Here is a 14,708-nt window from a genome sequence, read left to right as displayed (position 1 = left end):
CTGCATCAGCTGTCCCACCAGAGTAACAACAAATGTTCTATATCCATGACACCTTGTGGGGAACCAGCAGCAGAGCTGATCCTGCTTGCTTTCAGGAACTGTTTTGTCCCAGTTTACCAGCAGCCCCACTCTCAGGACACACAGCTCTGTTCCGTGCTCATCTGGGACACTTGTCACTTGGAGATCCTCCCTTCAGCACCAGGGGAACAGAGCAGTGCAAGTCTGACTGCATTCCTCAGCTGTGCAGGACTGCAGATAAAACCTGCAGTTAAATGACAACCATAACTCCATGGGAAGATAAGATAAGTGAAAGAGTTCACAACATACCCCAGGAACTGTGTGATCTGAAAGAGTCAAAAAACAAGACCTGGTGTCTCCAGGGCAGGACACAGCCACCTGCAAGGCTCTGACCCCACATTCACTCCAGCACAAGAGGATGATTTATGCTGTGCTGCTCCCCACTGAGCTGTTTACTGAGCCAGCAGTTTGTCCTGTTGCCCCTTCACTCCCCATTTAGGATGTCCCAGCTGAAGCTCAGCTCTGGCCCACAAAGGACCTTTGCTCAGAAGCTGAGGGAGCACTGGGGGCTGTTCCCTGCAGCTCAGTGGCCTCCCCGTCAGCCTTGCTGGAAGGCTGGGTGCAGAGTTTATCTTCCAGTATACTTTATTCCTTCTGCTGAGACCATCTTCATACCAGAAAGGTGGACATGGTGGGCAGAAGGAGAACCTTGTGATTGCAGACCCCATTAACACAACATGGAGGTGCCTGAGCCCTTGTGCCCAACTACTGCTGCTGCCCATGCAGACCCCTGCCCAGCACATGCCTTGGGAGAAGCATCCCAAGTGAGAGGGCATGGGCAATGGTTTAAAACTTGAAGAGGGGAGATTTAGATTAGACATTAGGAGGAAATTCTTCACTGTGAGGGTGCTGAGACCCTGGCTGCCCAGGCTGCCCAGAGAAGCTGTGTCTCAAGCCAGGTTGGATGGGGCTTGGAGCAGCCTGGGCTGGTGGGAGGTGTCCCTGCCCATGACAGGAGGGCTGGACCTAGATGATCTTCAAAGCCCCTTCCAACTCAAACCAGTCTATGATTTTGTGATTCCAGAAAATCCCTCTGGGCATCAGGGTGAGAAGAGACTCCTTTGGTCTGACCCACTGCTTACAGGAGCTGTGGGACCGCCTGGTAGCATCTCTCCTGTGAGCTAGACTTGGTCTGCTAAGAAAACCATTATTTTCAACTCTCAACACCCAGCAATGACAGCTCTGCTTCCTTAGATGATAGCTGAATGCACACAGGACTGAAGTGTGAAACCAGGATAGTCTCCCCTTTTTGCATTGCTCCAGCTTCAAGACAGTCCCAGTCCCTACCCCAGGTCCCTCCTCCTCAGCCTGGACTCACTGCTCACAGAGGCAGTGGGCTGCCCATCACCTCCCAGGAGCAGCCCCGCAGTCCTGTGATCACCTTCAAGCCAAGTACATCTCTAATGACTCCTCACCCCACTGCTTGCTGGAGATGACCATTTGTCTCCAGGTCCTGATGGCCCTTCAGGACTTCTCTGAGCTGTAGAAGAGCCTGCAGAGTCAGCCACACCACATCCAGCAGAGCCCACTCATCCCTTTGTAGAATGGCCTAATATGTAAATTCCCATCATAAGTTAAAAAACCCACTTAATTCCTGGATGAATTTACCTGATGAGAATTCATAGCTCATGAAACTCCTTAAGTTTAGGACAAAGTAGCTTGTGGCACATAGATTATTCTAGAATATTCTCACAAATGATAAATCAATGTAAACCAAAGAGCTGCCAGACTCCTGCAATTTCCCACACACCTCACATCACTCGCTGGAGAAAAGCTATTTTGAACTCAGCTTTCTTTCACAGAGGACAGAGCCTGCTGAGATATGGCCATCAGACTAACAGAACATCCTGCAGAAAAGGCACGTCCACTCCAAAAAAGAAACAACAGCCTGCAGAGTCATTTTTTTAGACTTCAGAAAACTCTTAAATCAGGGTAGGAAAATTGTGCACAGCTGAAGTGTGCTGCCATGAGCAAAAAAAATTGGAAAACTACATCCCTGGTGAAAGAGACAAGGGTGACTTAGAAGAGCCAGGCACTGCAGAGCACAGGATCTGCCCCGTCAGCTCCACCCACATGCTCCTCATGTTGTTTTGAACTCCTACAGTACAGTTATAAAACTGTACACAACTCTCAGGGTTGTTAATGCAAGCTGAGCTGAGCCCGTTGAGAAATTCTGCTCCAGACCTCCCCATCTTTCTAAGCTGAGCCCCAGGACAGACTGTGCAGTGTAGCCCTTGACCCCTGTGCTGCCTCTTCACTGCTAACCTCAACAACAGCTCCTTCAGGTGCTCTCATAGAGTCTCCAAATCATTTCCAGCAGACCTTCTGGTTAAAAAAAAATAAAAAATAAAAAAAAATAAAGCACCCAAAACCAAACAGTTATCATTTGTCTGTGATACCATTTTTTTTTAAAGAACATGATAGGCGTTCAGTTTGGGTTATAGGAGTTCTGCAAATTTTACCAACAAAAATTTTAGGCACTTACTGTCCATTCTCCAGGTCCCTCACATGGCACACGGATGCTTCCACCACGTCCTTGGGGTGGTGGTAGGGGTTGCTGGCAATGGGATGATCCTCAAGATGATAATGACGAGCAGTCCCATTGACTTTGTAGATCAGGGGACTGGCTTTCCCATTGGGTGACATCTCCTCCTTGCTTCTCTCCTTCTCAGGTATCACAACTTCAATTTTCACTTCAACTGCAAGACCAAGCAGAAATGTACATTAAGACAGATGACACTGATGGACATCAGAGCAGACATTTTTTGGTAGCTTTCTTGGGAAGATCAAATATTTAATCTCCTACTCAGCTTGATGACCTGAGCCCTGATCATTCTCCACGGGGCACCTCAAGTACCTATTGCTGCAAGCAGACATTAGCAGAGAAAAGCAACCCAACCCCTCAGCCCTTCCTGTCCTCGTTAGTGGAAAAACAGCTTCAGGCAGCTAAATGTTAGGTTCAGACAGACTGGAAAAAAAAGCCTTTAATTGTTTTTAGGTAACATTAACTGGAGGAGAAAGCCAACACTGCATGGTGCATAAAGCTGCTTAATTAGATGGAGAGCAATTAATAAAGAACTAGAAACATCCCAAATTATTTCTGCATGAGGTTTTCAGCATAGAGTGAATTGTCAGCATTAAGTGAGAAAATCAAGGGGTGCCCCTTCTGCATATGGGCACACTGTGTAACAGGATTGACAGTAAAACCATCCCTGGCCAGGGGACAGGCAGGAGCTGCTTGCATCAGTGTAGAGCATCCCCACCATCACCAGAGGGGACACAGGAGCAAGAAGGTCCCCTGGGGCCCACCAACACCCCGGGTGCTGTTACAGGAAGCAATGGAGCTGAGACAAAGGGCTCTCCAGGGCTACCCAGGGAAGGATATGCAGATGTTCCTCCATCAGCCTCACTCTGAACCCACCCACTGCCTGGGGGGACCAGGTGGGACACTGAAGCATCAGAGGAAGCTGGTGATGAGCTCTCACACCATGTAGTGCAAACCAGCACTTTATCTCCTAGGGACTTCATAAACTGAAAAGCCATTAATATTTATAACAAACCCCAGGGAGTTTGAGAGAGAGCCACAGGGGTAAGTGGCAGAGACTGAAGATGTGTCTAAAGCAAATAGGAGATTGCTGAACTTTCCCTACTTCATAAAGGTTATAAACAGGAAAAGCTTTAAAGAAGATAAAAATTGAAGCTCATGACCTGAGCAGGTTAAGGAAAAGCAAAGGCAGAGGAATGACACATCCCAAAGAGCAGGACAAGCCCTGCAGCAGGAGTGGAGCACTGGCTCTAGGTGGTGAAGCATTGGAAAAGGTTGCCTGGGGAGGTGGTGGAGTTGCCATCCCTGGGGGATATTAAAAACTGGGTAGATGTGGTACTTTGGGAGTACCACAGGTGTAGGACTGTGGCTGGACTTGATGATCTTGCAGGTCCTTTCCAAACATGATGATTCTATGATTCTTCCCAACATCCCACACCAGTCATTGCATGGCCATGGAGAGGATGCTGGAAGAAACACTTAGGGGGAAGGTCACTCATTTTGGGGGGAGAAAGGCAAATGGCAGCATCTATCTGGAGACTGGAGGCAGGCAGCTGCTTCAAGAGTCCTGTGAGATTCTGCTTTTTGTGCCGGCTCAGCTGGGCAGGGGATGAGGTGGCTTTTCACCAAAGCACCAAATCCTCACACTTACCAGGGGCATTTGGTGATGCCACACATCCCTGAGGGCTCTGACTGGAAGATACAGCAAAGCAATTGTCTGCGTATCCACACTGAACCTGAAGAAAATGTGATTTTTTGTTGTGCTATTGCAGCCACCAGCTGCAGGACTTGCCAACCAATAGATGCAGCATCATGCACTGGAAAAGTATGTTGCTCCCTACAGGTATGCAGCAAAGAGTTTAAACTGAAAGAGGGTAGATTGAGCTTAGGTACTAGGAAGAAATTCTTCACCACAAGGGTAGTAAAATACTGGAATCGGTTGCCTAGAGAAGCTGTTGATGCCCCCTCCCTGGAAGTGTCTAAGGCCAGGTTGGAAGAGTCCTTGTGCAGTCTGGCCCAGTGGGAGGTGTCTCTGCCCATGCAAGGGGGGTGGAACTATATGATCTTTACGGTCTTTTCCAACCTAAACCATTCTATGGTTCTATGAAAGAGGCCACTTCCCTTAAGCGCTGTTTTCCTACGGCATTTGGAAAAGCAGACACAGATTTTCCAGGATTGAGTTAGAAAATACAACAAACCCTCATTTATGCCAGTCCCTGACAAAGCCTCTTGGTCAAAGAAACAGGAGGATCATTTCATACAATTATGCAGTCAATCAGACATCTGTCTGGAGCAGAAGCAGCTGTACATCCTCATGGCAAAGCTGCCGCCAAGCACAGCACCAGAGGAGACCAGGCTGGCACCCCCCAGCCCCACGGTGACGTTGATGCTGCTGAACTCATCCTGCAGGGAACAAACCCCCACCTCTCACTGGTTTGATGCCCCAAAGTTTTGTTTTTGAAGCTGTGTTTGGGTCAGGTGAGCTCAATATCAGTCTTTTGGGACAGCAAGTCCCCAGAGAGCCCAGTGGCCCCACTGGCACACAAACCTGCAGGGATGTAGATGGATGTTTAGTTCTAAGCTCTTCCCTTCTTGCTCAGTCAGAAGAACATACGCAAAAAGCAGCAGGGCTCTGGCATGTGACAGCATTCCCAGCCATCCCCACTCAGCACTCCCCAATACTGCTGGCCAAATGTCCAGAGGAAAAGGAAAAGAGGAATAATGTCCTCCTTCTCCCCTCCTATTCCAGCTCCCTCCTGCCTCTCCCCCACCTTCCATCCTCCTCCCCTTGGCCCTGCATGGGGTGTCCCCCTGGCCAGAGACCCGCATTCCTGAGGAATGATCCCTCTAGGAATCCGGGGCTGATCTGGCAAACTTGTTTCATTTGCCACCGGGGAAAATTACATTTAAATGAAATGTTTATAAAACCCAAGTTTAATTCTAAAATCCGATTGGCACCATGTGGCTGGCCCAGCGTGCTCCATCCCTTTCATAGTCATCTTCTGTAACTGATAAAATAGGTTCCTGACCTTAAAGCACACTTTTGGGGGAGTCTTAAGTGCATACTTACAAATCTGTGGGGGAATCAACTTCCAGGGATGAGCCAAGGCCACCACTGTCCCACAGCACTGTCCCACTGCCCGGCCACAGCTGGTGGCAACAAGGGTGACAAGTGGCAGCTTCAGGGCAAAGCAAGTTCTGCTCTCTGAGCACATGTATGGAAACATCTGCTTGAGTATTAGCTCAATTAGCTCTGAATTAAACACTTAAACACCAAGTGGGGTCAGGTGCTGCAGAAGCAGCTGGATTGCAAGGGCTGACCAGCATAGTTGTGTACTGCTGCAGGACCCTACTCCCCAAAGCTCTTGTATCCATGATCTGCTCATCAAAAAGGTCCCCATGGCACCCAGCCAGGTGCCCGGGCAACTGTCAGGGCCATCTCAAGAAATGCTGAGGGTATTCAGGGGGACTGGGGTTCTCTCAGGTATAAGATGGAGCATATATGGGCCTAGTACACCTGTTTCAAAAGTATTCAAATCAATTCTGTTGAGTTTGGGCTGCATCTGAACTGTTCCCTTCGTGTCAGCACAGCACTGATGGAGGAAAGAGCTCTGCTCTGTCCCTATGTGATTTGCTTCTTGTCCATACAGGAGATAGGGGCATTTTTAGAACCAGGAAAGTCAACTCCAGAGATCTGAGGGTGCACAGTTTTCCACAAGCAACAGGAACCACAAATGCCAGAAAGACTGTGAAACCTCTTTGCCAGAGCAATCAGACTCTGAAAATGCCTCCGTTCACCTCCCTGTGACACTTATACTCCAGCCCTCCCTTGAGCAGCCTGTTCGCCCAAGCAGCCCTTTCTTTGCACCTATCTTTGCCAGCCCCATGGCACAGGGAGCCCACCCAGGCAGCTTGCATGGACAAGCTTCACCAAGAAAATAAAATGCAGAGAGGAGAGCAGCCCAGGACCTTGCTTGGGTTGCCTGACTCAGTAGGAGTGAGAAGGCACCACAAAATCAAGCAGTGGGTGCTCCTGCTCCTTCCCTGGGCATTCCCTTCCAGCAGGGAAAAAACTAAGGGCTGGCCAAAGGTCTGGCAGCAGGGAAGGTGCTGGAGCCCCTATGTCAGGACTGTTGCACCCATATGAAGGCTGGAGTCCCATGTCAGGGCTGGAGCCCACACATCGGTGCTGGAATCCCCATGTCACTGCGGGGACAGTGGTGACAAAAAGACCCCAGGGGCAGGAGGTGACAGCTCTGCTTCGGGCACTGCAGGAGGACAGAGGCAGGAATGAATATGAGCGGGTGTTGGGATGGAGGAGCAGGGTACAGGTGCTCTCCTCCCACCTGTCCCCAGCCCTGCAACAGCCCCCGTGTGGCTCCCTGCCCTGCAGCCAGAGTGCCAAGGAATTTGGGGTGATTATTAAGATGTTAATCCTCTCTGCAGGAGACAAGAATTAACATTCCCTCAGCCAGTGTCCACCAGCACTGACCTACTTCTCTCCACAGTGATGGGTGGTGGGATGGGGGCACAGCACCTGGTTTGGGCTTGGAGAAGCATCCTCCCATGGCGCCGGGCAGGACAGGCAGTGGGGACAGGGGTGGCAGGCAGCTCAGCAGGGACACGGGCACATCCTTGCATGGTAAAACTTCTGCTCACACTGCCCCTGGTCCAGGTCTTGTTCACCACCTGTGTGGGGGGAGAAGCTCAGTGAGAAGGAGTCCCGGGGCTGTGGTTACCATGCAGCACCAGTACAACCAACATATGGAGCATGGGGGAAATGCCACCGAGCCACATGCACCCCTGGTGACCCAGGTGACAAAAGGACCTCAGGTGGGGACACCATGCTGGCAGTCCCCAGTAAATTCAGTTATGAAGTTTATAAATTCAATTATTTTTCAAAGTTTAAAATTATGAGAAAACCTTGTAACACTCATCTTCAGACTTCAATAACTTTCCAGAGCCCTGCCTTGGGGATTTAAATCTCTAAGCACATAGGTCACAGCCCAAACACAATGATTAAACCACAAAGACATTTCAGTCAGATTTTTTTCCTTTGTTATTAAGTGGTGGAAAAAAAGAAATCTACTCTATTGCCCAGTCCTGATTTTTTTCCTTTTCCAGTAATGTTCAATGTTGCAGATATCCCATTTGCTTTGAAACAATTCTTTATTTGAGAAAGGGTTTTCAACATTAGGTCCTTTTGCACCAAAACCCAATTTTTTAAACTACTAAGATGAGATTTTTTTTTTCATGTTGAATTGGGACAGGCAAACAGTCCCTACTTCAAGCTGTGTTTCTCCCTTTAGCTTTGATTGATAGTGTTTCTAGATTTGGTACAGACTAAGAATCAGGATAAAGCTTTTTGGTTTTATTCCTTGGATAAACCCAGCAAGGGTTCATACAGCACAACTGGCAATAAATTAGAATATTTAATTAATTCTACCCATTCATATCTATACTTGAACTGATTTGCTATGTTCTTGCAATACATTTTTCACAAAGTCCTCCTGATCTCGGTGGGGAGTTAAAACCCCTTCTAAAGGGTATTTTAACACAGGCAAAGTAGGGTTTTTTCCTGCAGCTTAGAAAGTGCCTCGGAATGTTTCCAATGAGAAGAAAACACAGGCATGCCAGAGGCCAGATGCCAAGCACTGCAGTTTCTCCTCTTTACTTAAGCACCAGCACCAAATATCCAGATAGAACCATCAGTCTTTAGCTGTGTCCCTCCAAAACACACAAGCTCCTTCCCCCACACCTTCAAACTTTCTGCCATGCATGGCATGATCTCCACCAAGTCCCAAGAAGTTGCAGGAGGAACCTCAAAGCCTGAGGCATATTGAATAACTAATCCAGGGCACAGGGGAGGAGGAGAGCAGTGCCATGGCACGTGGTGCCACGCAGGCACAGGCTGTTTGATAAGAAGCACCGAGGGGCACCCCTGTAGGACCAGCTGCTCAGGGGAGGAGAAGCTCACGAGATTGCCTGAGGTCTCCAAAGAGCACTCAGACCTCTGCAGAGCCTCCCAAGCAGCTCATTTGCAAAGGAGAAACATTAAATGGAACTGAAAAGAGCCAAGAAGAGGGGCTCTGTGGCCTCTCTTTTCTTCAAGACCTGTAATTTCTGGAGTATTTTGCCATGCTGGGAAGCTCCCAAGATGACTCCAGTGAAGGGAGGGAAGGTGTTGGGTAGTGTTCATGTCCCCTGAAGCCAGCGAAGCCCTGAGGGGCTGGGCAGGAGCAGGTTCACATGCTCATGGAACAGCAGATCGCCACTTCTGGGGTCAGGAAGGAATTTTTTCCTCCTGACAGATTGGCACAGGCAACCTGGGGGATTTTGGCCTTCCTCTGCAGCACTGAGCACAGCCCCTTGCCAGAGCTCCCTGGGGTCATTGGTGGGCAGAGCTTCCCTGCTGTCACAGAACCAGAAGTACAGCTGTGTCCATGATCTCTTCACCTTTTCTCCACGAGGCAGCTTTGTTTTTCCAGTTTTCAGTCATCTCCAATGTAAGTCTTCTAAAGCAATGTCCTACAGCTCCACGCTCAACAGGAGCTGCTGGTTTTTAACTGCCCCTGCATACAATAAAACCTTCCTATTATTGCATCTCAGTTCTGTTGTCTGCAAATACACACCCATTTCTGCCTCAGGAACATTGTCCTTCAGAAGTGTGATCAGGTACTGTAGACAATTTTTGGGCTCCCAGCAATGTTAACACCATTTGAAGAACTTGGTACTTCCTTCTCAGGACATCCTTCATGGGTGTTTCTGAAGAGTCCATGCCAGAGCACATCTGAATCTTGTCCACCCTGTTCAGTACAAAGAGACCTAAAACTGGTCTCACCAACACCTTTGTGCTCTGCACACCCAGATCTCACCAGTCATCACAATGCACCCAGGTCTGACAGCAGGACCTATAGCCAGGACAAGGTCAAGGGCGGCACCTGTACTCAGGAGCAATGTCCCAACAGGAACCTGGAGTTTTAGGAAGGTTTTTGATGTCTGCCAGTAACAATCTTTTTCTACCACACTTAGTGCTCAGGGAAGACACTCTGGCTGGTTGTTACACATGGCTGGTTTTCCATCTGAACTCTTAATTCTGGACAGAATCGATCTCCTAAAACAAGAAAGCAAAACCCTCCTGTCTATAAGCCTGAACACACACTGCCCTGTGCTTCTAGGCTCCTCACCTACAGCATGCAATGCCACATACACCAGGGAACAAAAGACACCTGGCACCTCCACATCTCCTGGAAGAGAGAGATATCTATTCATATCTGCAAGCAGCCCTGCCCACTCTGCAGAGCAAGGAGCACCTCAAGCCTCTTCCAGACAGCAAGATCTGGGTCTACAGACTGAGATACAGGAGGAGAGGGCAGCTGGAGGCTCAGAGCATCTCAAGGCACTCTCCATACTCACAGGGAAGAGTTGGCTCTGACTCTGGTTCCTGCTGTGGAAACAAACAACCCTTGATCCCCAGCCATACCCTATCTGCCGCAGCACTGCCTCCCTGCCAATTCTCTGTCCCTGGAAAATATTGTCTTTAACACGAGGGCCAGCAGGATCCAGGGAGCAGTCCCAGCAGCAGACCCATTTCAGACACACCCTACAAACAAAATGAAGTGCAAACCCTACGACATCCTCTCCAGAGTGTCCTGCAAAGCACAGCCCATCCTGCAGGCAGTCTGGGCTCTGGTCCATGGGCCCATTCAGTTCTGAACTTCACCAGGACTCAGAGTGTGATGGCACCCTGTGTGATGGCACCCAGCAGTGGAACTCATCTCCCAGCCCCACCATCACACCATACATCACCCTGCATGGCTCTATCTCAGCCAGGTACATACCCACCACATACACATCCCACAACCCACCACATACACCAAACCATGTCAACTATCAGGAGTTCAGTAGGGACAAGTGCAAGGTCCTGAACGTGGTCATTCCACACCCATTTAAGAGTTGGTGATTCCTTGTTCTCCTGTCCCTGATGAGTATGCCCAGACTGTGTGCAGTGGCTGGGGAACTGGCTTTGGGTACAGACCATACTCTAAGGGTAAGAGTAAATAGTTCATCCTGTATCTGAAAATGAATCACAAGTGGAGTCTCCCAGGGATCAATATGGGGCCTGATGCTGTTTATCATCTTCATAAGCGACCTGGATGTTGGGATCAAGAGCACCCTGATGAAGTTTGATGATGCCACCAAGATGAGTGGAGAGGCTGACAGCCCATCAAGGACAGCCACCCTCCAGGATGACCTAGACAAACTGGATAAGGATAAGGATAACAGGAACCTGATGAAGTTCAGTGGTTCAGTGTAGAGAAGATCAAGGTCTTGCACCTGGGAACACATAACCCAAGAGTGACGTTCAGACTGGGATCCACTTGGCTAGAGAGCAGCTTTGTGGAAAGGTAGCTGGGGATCTTGGAGGACAACAGGGTCAACATGAGCCAACAGTGAGCTACAGCAGCAAAGATATCCAAAAGGATGCTTGGCATCACCAGCAGAGATAAAAAAGTAATCATCCCACTCTATGCAGTGCTTGTCAGATTCAGACCACACCTGGAGTATTGCTTTCAGTTTTGGTCCCCATTTTACAAAAAGGACATGGGCATTCTGGAGAGGGTCCAGAAAAGGGCCACAAGGATGATCAGAAGACTGGAGCACCTGCCATATGAAGAGAGGCTGAGAAATCTGGGTTTGTTCAGCCTTGGGAAGAGAAGGATTAGGAGAGACCTTATTACCATGTTCCAGTACTTAAGGGACATCTACAAAGAAGATGGAGACTCCCTGTCTACAAGGAGTCCCATGGACAAGACAAGAACAATTGGGCCCAAGTTGTTCCTGGGGAGATTCTGTTTTAACACAAGATGAAATTTTTTCACTCTGAGAACAGTCAGACATTGGAATGATCTCCCAGGGGAAGTGGTGGATTCCCTCACCTTGGAAAGTTTTAAGTCTCATCTTGATGAGACATCTCACATCAACAATAATATTAGAATATTCTAATAATATTCTCAAGTGATCCTTGAGGTCCCTACCAATCTGACATTCTGACTCTATGTTTCTGTGGTTGACCTCCTGATGGGCATCTCCTGTTTGACTCTCAGTCCCCACTGTGCACAGCCTCATGCTTCACTTCTCCTCCATCTCTGTTCAGTGGGACAACTCCAGCCACCAGCAATGCTTTGCACCTCCTCCTCAGCAAGTTTCAGCAGCATCTGCTGCTTTGTGGGGAGAAGCCATTAGTAAAAATATATAAGGTGGGTTCTGATGCTCCCTGCAGCCCACTGGCTGTCACACCTGCTTCAGAAGCCTCCAAGACCCAGGATCCCTGCCATGACCCACCATGGCTCCCACCAAAACCCAAGTCTGCTGTCAGCAGGGAGCCCTGCTCACTCCCCGAGCTGCCTGCAACCTCCCCTTCTGCCCACCCAGGGGTCAATCCTGCACCCACTACACCCCCCTGGGCACAGCCAAACTGCCACAGCCCATGATCATGAGGAGAAACTCCCCAGTTTAATATCAGGAGCTCCAGTTCCTTGCAAGTTTGGGCTCAGCAGGGTCAAACTTGCCCAATCTCCAAGATAAGCTGGGCTCTGCTGCCAGGGCCAACAGGTCCCTTGCCCGAACATGGGACTCTGAACAGAGCCCAGGCACAGCCAGAGCCTTGGGAGTCCCCATGTTGTGCTGTGCACAGCATACCCTGCTCTGACTCAGGAAGTCACCCCAGGAAGGTGTAGAGGTGTCATCCCCCTTCATAAAAAAGCCTAGGAAAAGCCAGGCAATGAAGTCATACAAGAGAAAGAGTGAGAGGGGATGACATTTCTAGGGCAGGGAGAATGTGTATTTCTAAAATTGGGGCTGAATCTCCATCCTCCATCCTCCTGAAGCTCTCCCTTTTTTTTTCAGGAGCTGCACTACAAAGGGTGAACACAGGGCTCCCACACTCCCCAGCCCCAGCTCCCAATGCAGACCAGCTTTCCAGCACAGGGCACCCAACCGGGGGAAAAACCCTCCTTGGCATTCCTGCCATCCCTCAAGCATGCTGCCCCACACACTGCTGGCAGGGACACACCATGCATTGCCCCTGCCCTTGCAGGCAGACTCGGGGGCCTGGTGCATAGGAGACCGCTGCTCTCCTCTCCCTGGCACCTCCAACCTCCTTTCTTCCCACCCAGTTCCCCCATTTTCCTCTGCCTGACACTCCTTTTTCCACGTTCCTGCTGCTTCCATACCCATCCCGACCCTGCTGCCTGGCCCCGTTCCAGGGGTCCCCCGGCTACTCTGACATCATCCTGGCCCCACTGGTCCCCTCCTTCCCCCACCTTGCCCTCTCAGGTGCCACAGCCCCCTTCTCAGCACACCTCAGCCAAACCTTGCCCTCTCCATCTGCTTCTGGACTGCGACTGAGATTTCCTTTGCACCCACCCGGAGCAGGGAGCGGGTTTGGTTTTGCTGGGTAATTTGCTTTGGATAGCCCAAAGAAACAGAAGCAAAACTCACTCTGCAAAGTGGTGAGAGCAGCTCCCAGTGCCTCTGAAGGGCTGCTTGGCCCCTTCTCACCGAAAATGGGGAGGACGTGTCCTGGCACCTTGGCACCAGGGGCTTGTGCCAGCGGCAGCAGAGGTACAAAGCTGCTGTTTGAAGTGTCCCGCCGGGTCCCCAAGCACAGCGGGGCCCCGTGTCAGGCTGCAGTTAACCACAGTTGTTGAACTGCCTGCTGCTGCTGCTGCTGCAGCGATTTATGGGCTCCAGGTTAAAGGCTCACTCGGTGGAGCTGTCACTGCCACCCCTCCAAACACAGCCCCTGCAAACTGGATTGGAAATACTCTGCCATCAATAATAAAGCAAGAAATTTGGTCCGGATCTCCAAGGTACTCCACTAAAAAGCACAAATGCTGAAAATGCTCCCCAAGAGCAAGCTGCTGGATGTGAAAATGAAAACATTTCACAACACAAAAGAGTTTTAATTCTGTATCGCTCTGTTACAGGCAGCCAAGTCCTTCCCCGTGCTGTTACCGCCAGCTCACGATTGCACAAGAGAAAACTGTGTTCCCTGCAGAAAATGCAAGCACTGCAAAAGGAGTTTATCATGAGAACGTTTTTCAAGACTAACAGCTAAAGAACAGCACCACAGAGCTCCAGCTGTCATCCGCCGCCTCGAGAAGGGGATGTTCCCCCCTGAAAGAGACCGTGCATCCCCCCGCACCGTGCATTCCCCGCGCACTTTTGCCACCGCCGGTTCCTCACGCTTTCATGCCCAGGCAGACTTGCACCTGCAAGCACAGCTCGGGCTCTCGCTGCTAGGCTCTGACACTGGGACTGCTGCCCTGTTAGTCCCCCAAAACAGGGACAAACAAATTTGGGGGATACGCTGGGGTGGGGAACAGGGGCCCCAAAACCGGGGCTTCAGAAGAAACGCGGCTTTCTCCCGACAGCAATCTATGCCCCCTTTTTTTAAATTTTTTTTTCTTGCTTTTTTTTCCCCCTGCTTTCATTACTTAAGCAATTGCTGCATCTCGAGAGAGAGGTGAAGGTGCGCCGCTCGCCAATGCATCTGACGCTGCCCTCTGGCTCCGCTCCCCCCGGTCCCGCTGCCCCCAGCCCCGCTCCCCCCCGCCAGCTCCCGCTGCAGAAGAGCCCACTGGGCCGGGGCTGTTTCCCTCCTCCTCTACTCTCCACCTCTCCATCCCCCGCCCACAGATGAGGTTTCGGACCAGCACCGGGAGCCCCACCCGTCACCCCCCACCGGGGCGATCCCCGGGAGGAGCCCACCCGGACCCCGCGCATACCTGGGCAGCTGCGCCGGAGCCGGCGGAGGACAGGGGCAGAGGGGCGGAACAGGGAGGGGCGGGGGGCGGAGGGCGGGGAGAGGCGGGACAGGCACACAGAGAGGGGTCCCTGGCTCTCACACCCTTTCCCCGAGCCGTGGGTGGCCGCGGTGGCCCCGGGAACGCCAAGGGGTGCTTTTCGCTCCCGCTCGCCCGAGCTGGGCTGGACATCGCCCCCCGCCCACTCCCAGGGTACCCTCCTGGAAATAACCCGTCCCGTCCCTCCCCATGTCATTCCTTTCACGTTTGCCTTC

The 14,708-nt window shown here is 50.7% G+C and overlaps 1 protein-coding gene across 2 annotated transcripts in view; it reads right to left on the bottom strand.

Moving 5' to 3' along the window:
• The window catches only part of AIFM3 (apoptosis inducing factor mitochondria associated 3), a 34,827-nt gene extending 20,347 nt beyond the window's left edge, over positions 1–14,480 (bottom strand). Inside the window, exons 1-3 of one of the 2 annotated variants that reach the window (XM_030460817.1) lie at positions 14,416–14,480; positions 7,116–7,312; positions 2,564–2,777 (exon numbers count right to left, since the gene is read on the bottom strand). In XM_030460817.1, the coding sequence (XP_030316677.1) occupies positions 2,564–2,777; positions 7,116–7,191 (290 nt within the window). In that variant the 5' untranslated portion in view covers positions 7,192–7,312; positions 14,416–14,480. The remainder of the gene's footprint in view (positions 1–2,563; positions 2,778–7,115; positions 7,313–14,415) is intronic. The other variant, XM_030460819.1, reaches the window with a different exon arrangement.
• Positions 14,481–14,708: the final 228 nt, after the last annotated feature.

The sequence above is a fragment of the Calypte anna genome, chromosome 15 (genome assembly GCF_003957555.1).
Source record: "Calypte anna isolate BGI_N300 chromosome 15, bCalAnn1_v1.p, whole genome shotgun sequence".
NCBI classification, from domain to species: Eukaryota; Metazoa; Chordata; class Aves; order Apodiformes; family Trochilidae; genus Calypte; species Calypte anna.
Note: the sequence above shows the minus strand (reverse complement) of the source record. Positions and strands in the feature narration are given on the sequence as shown.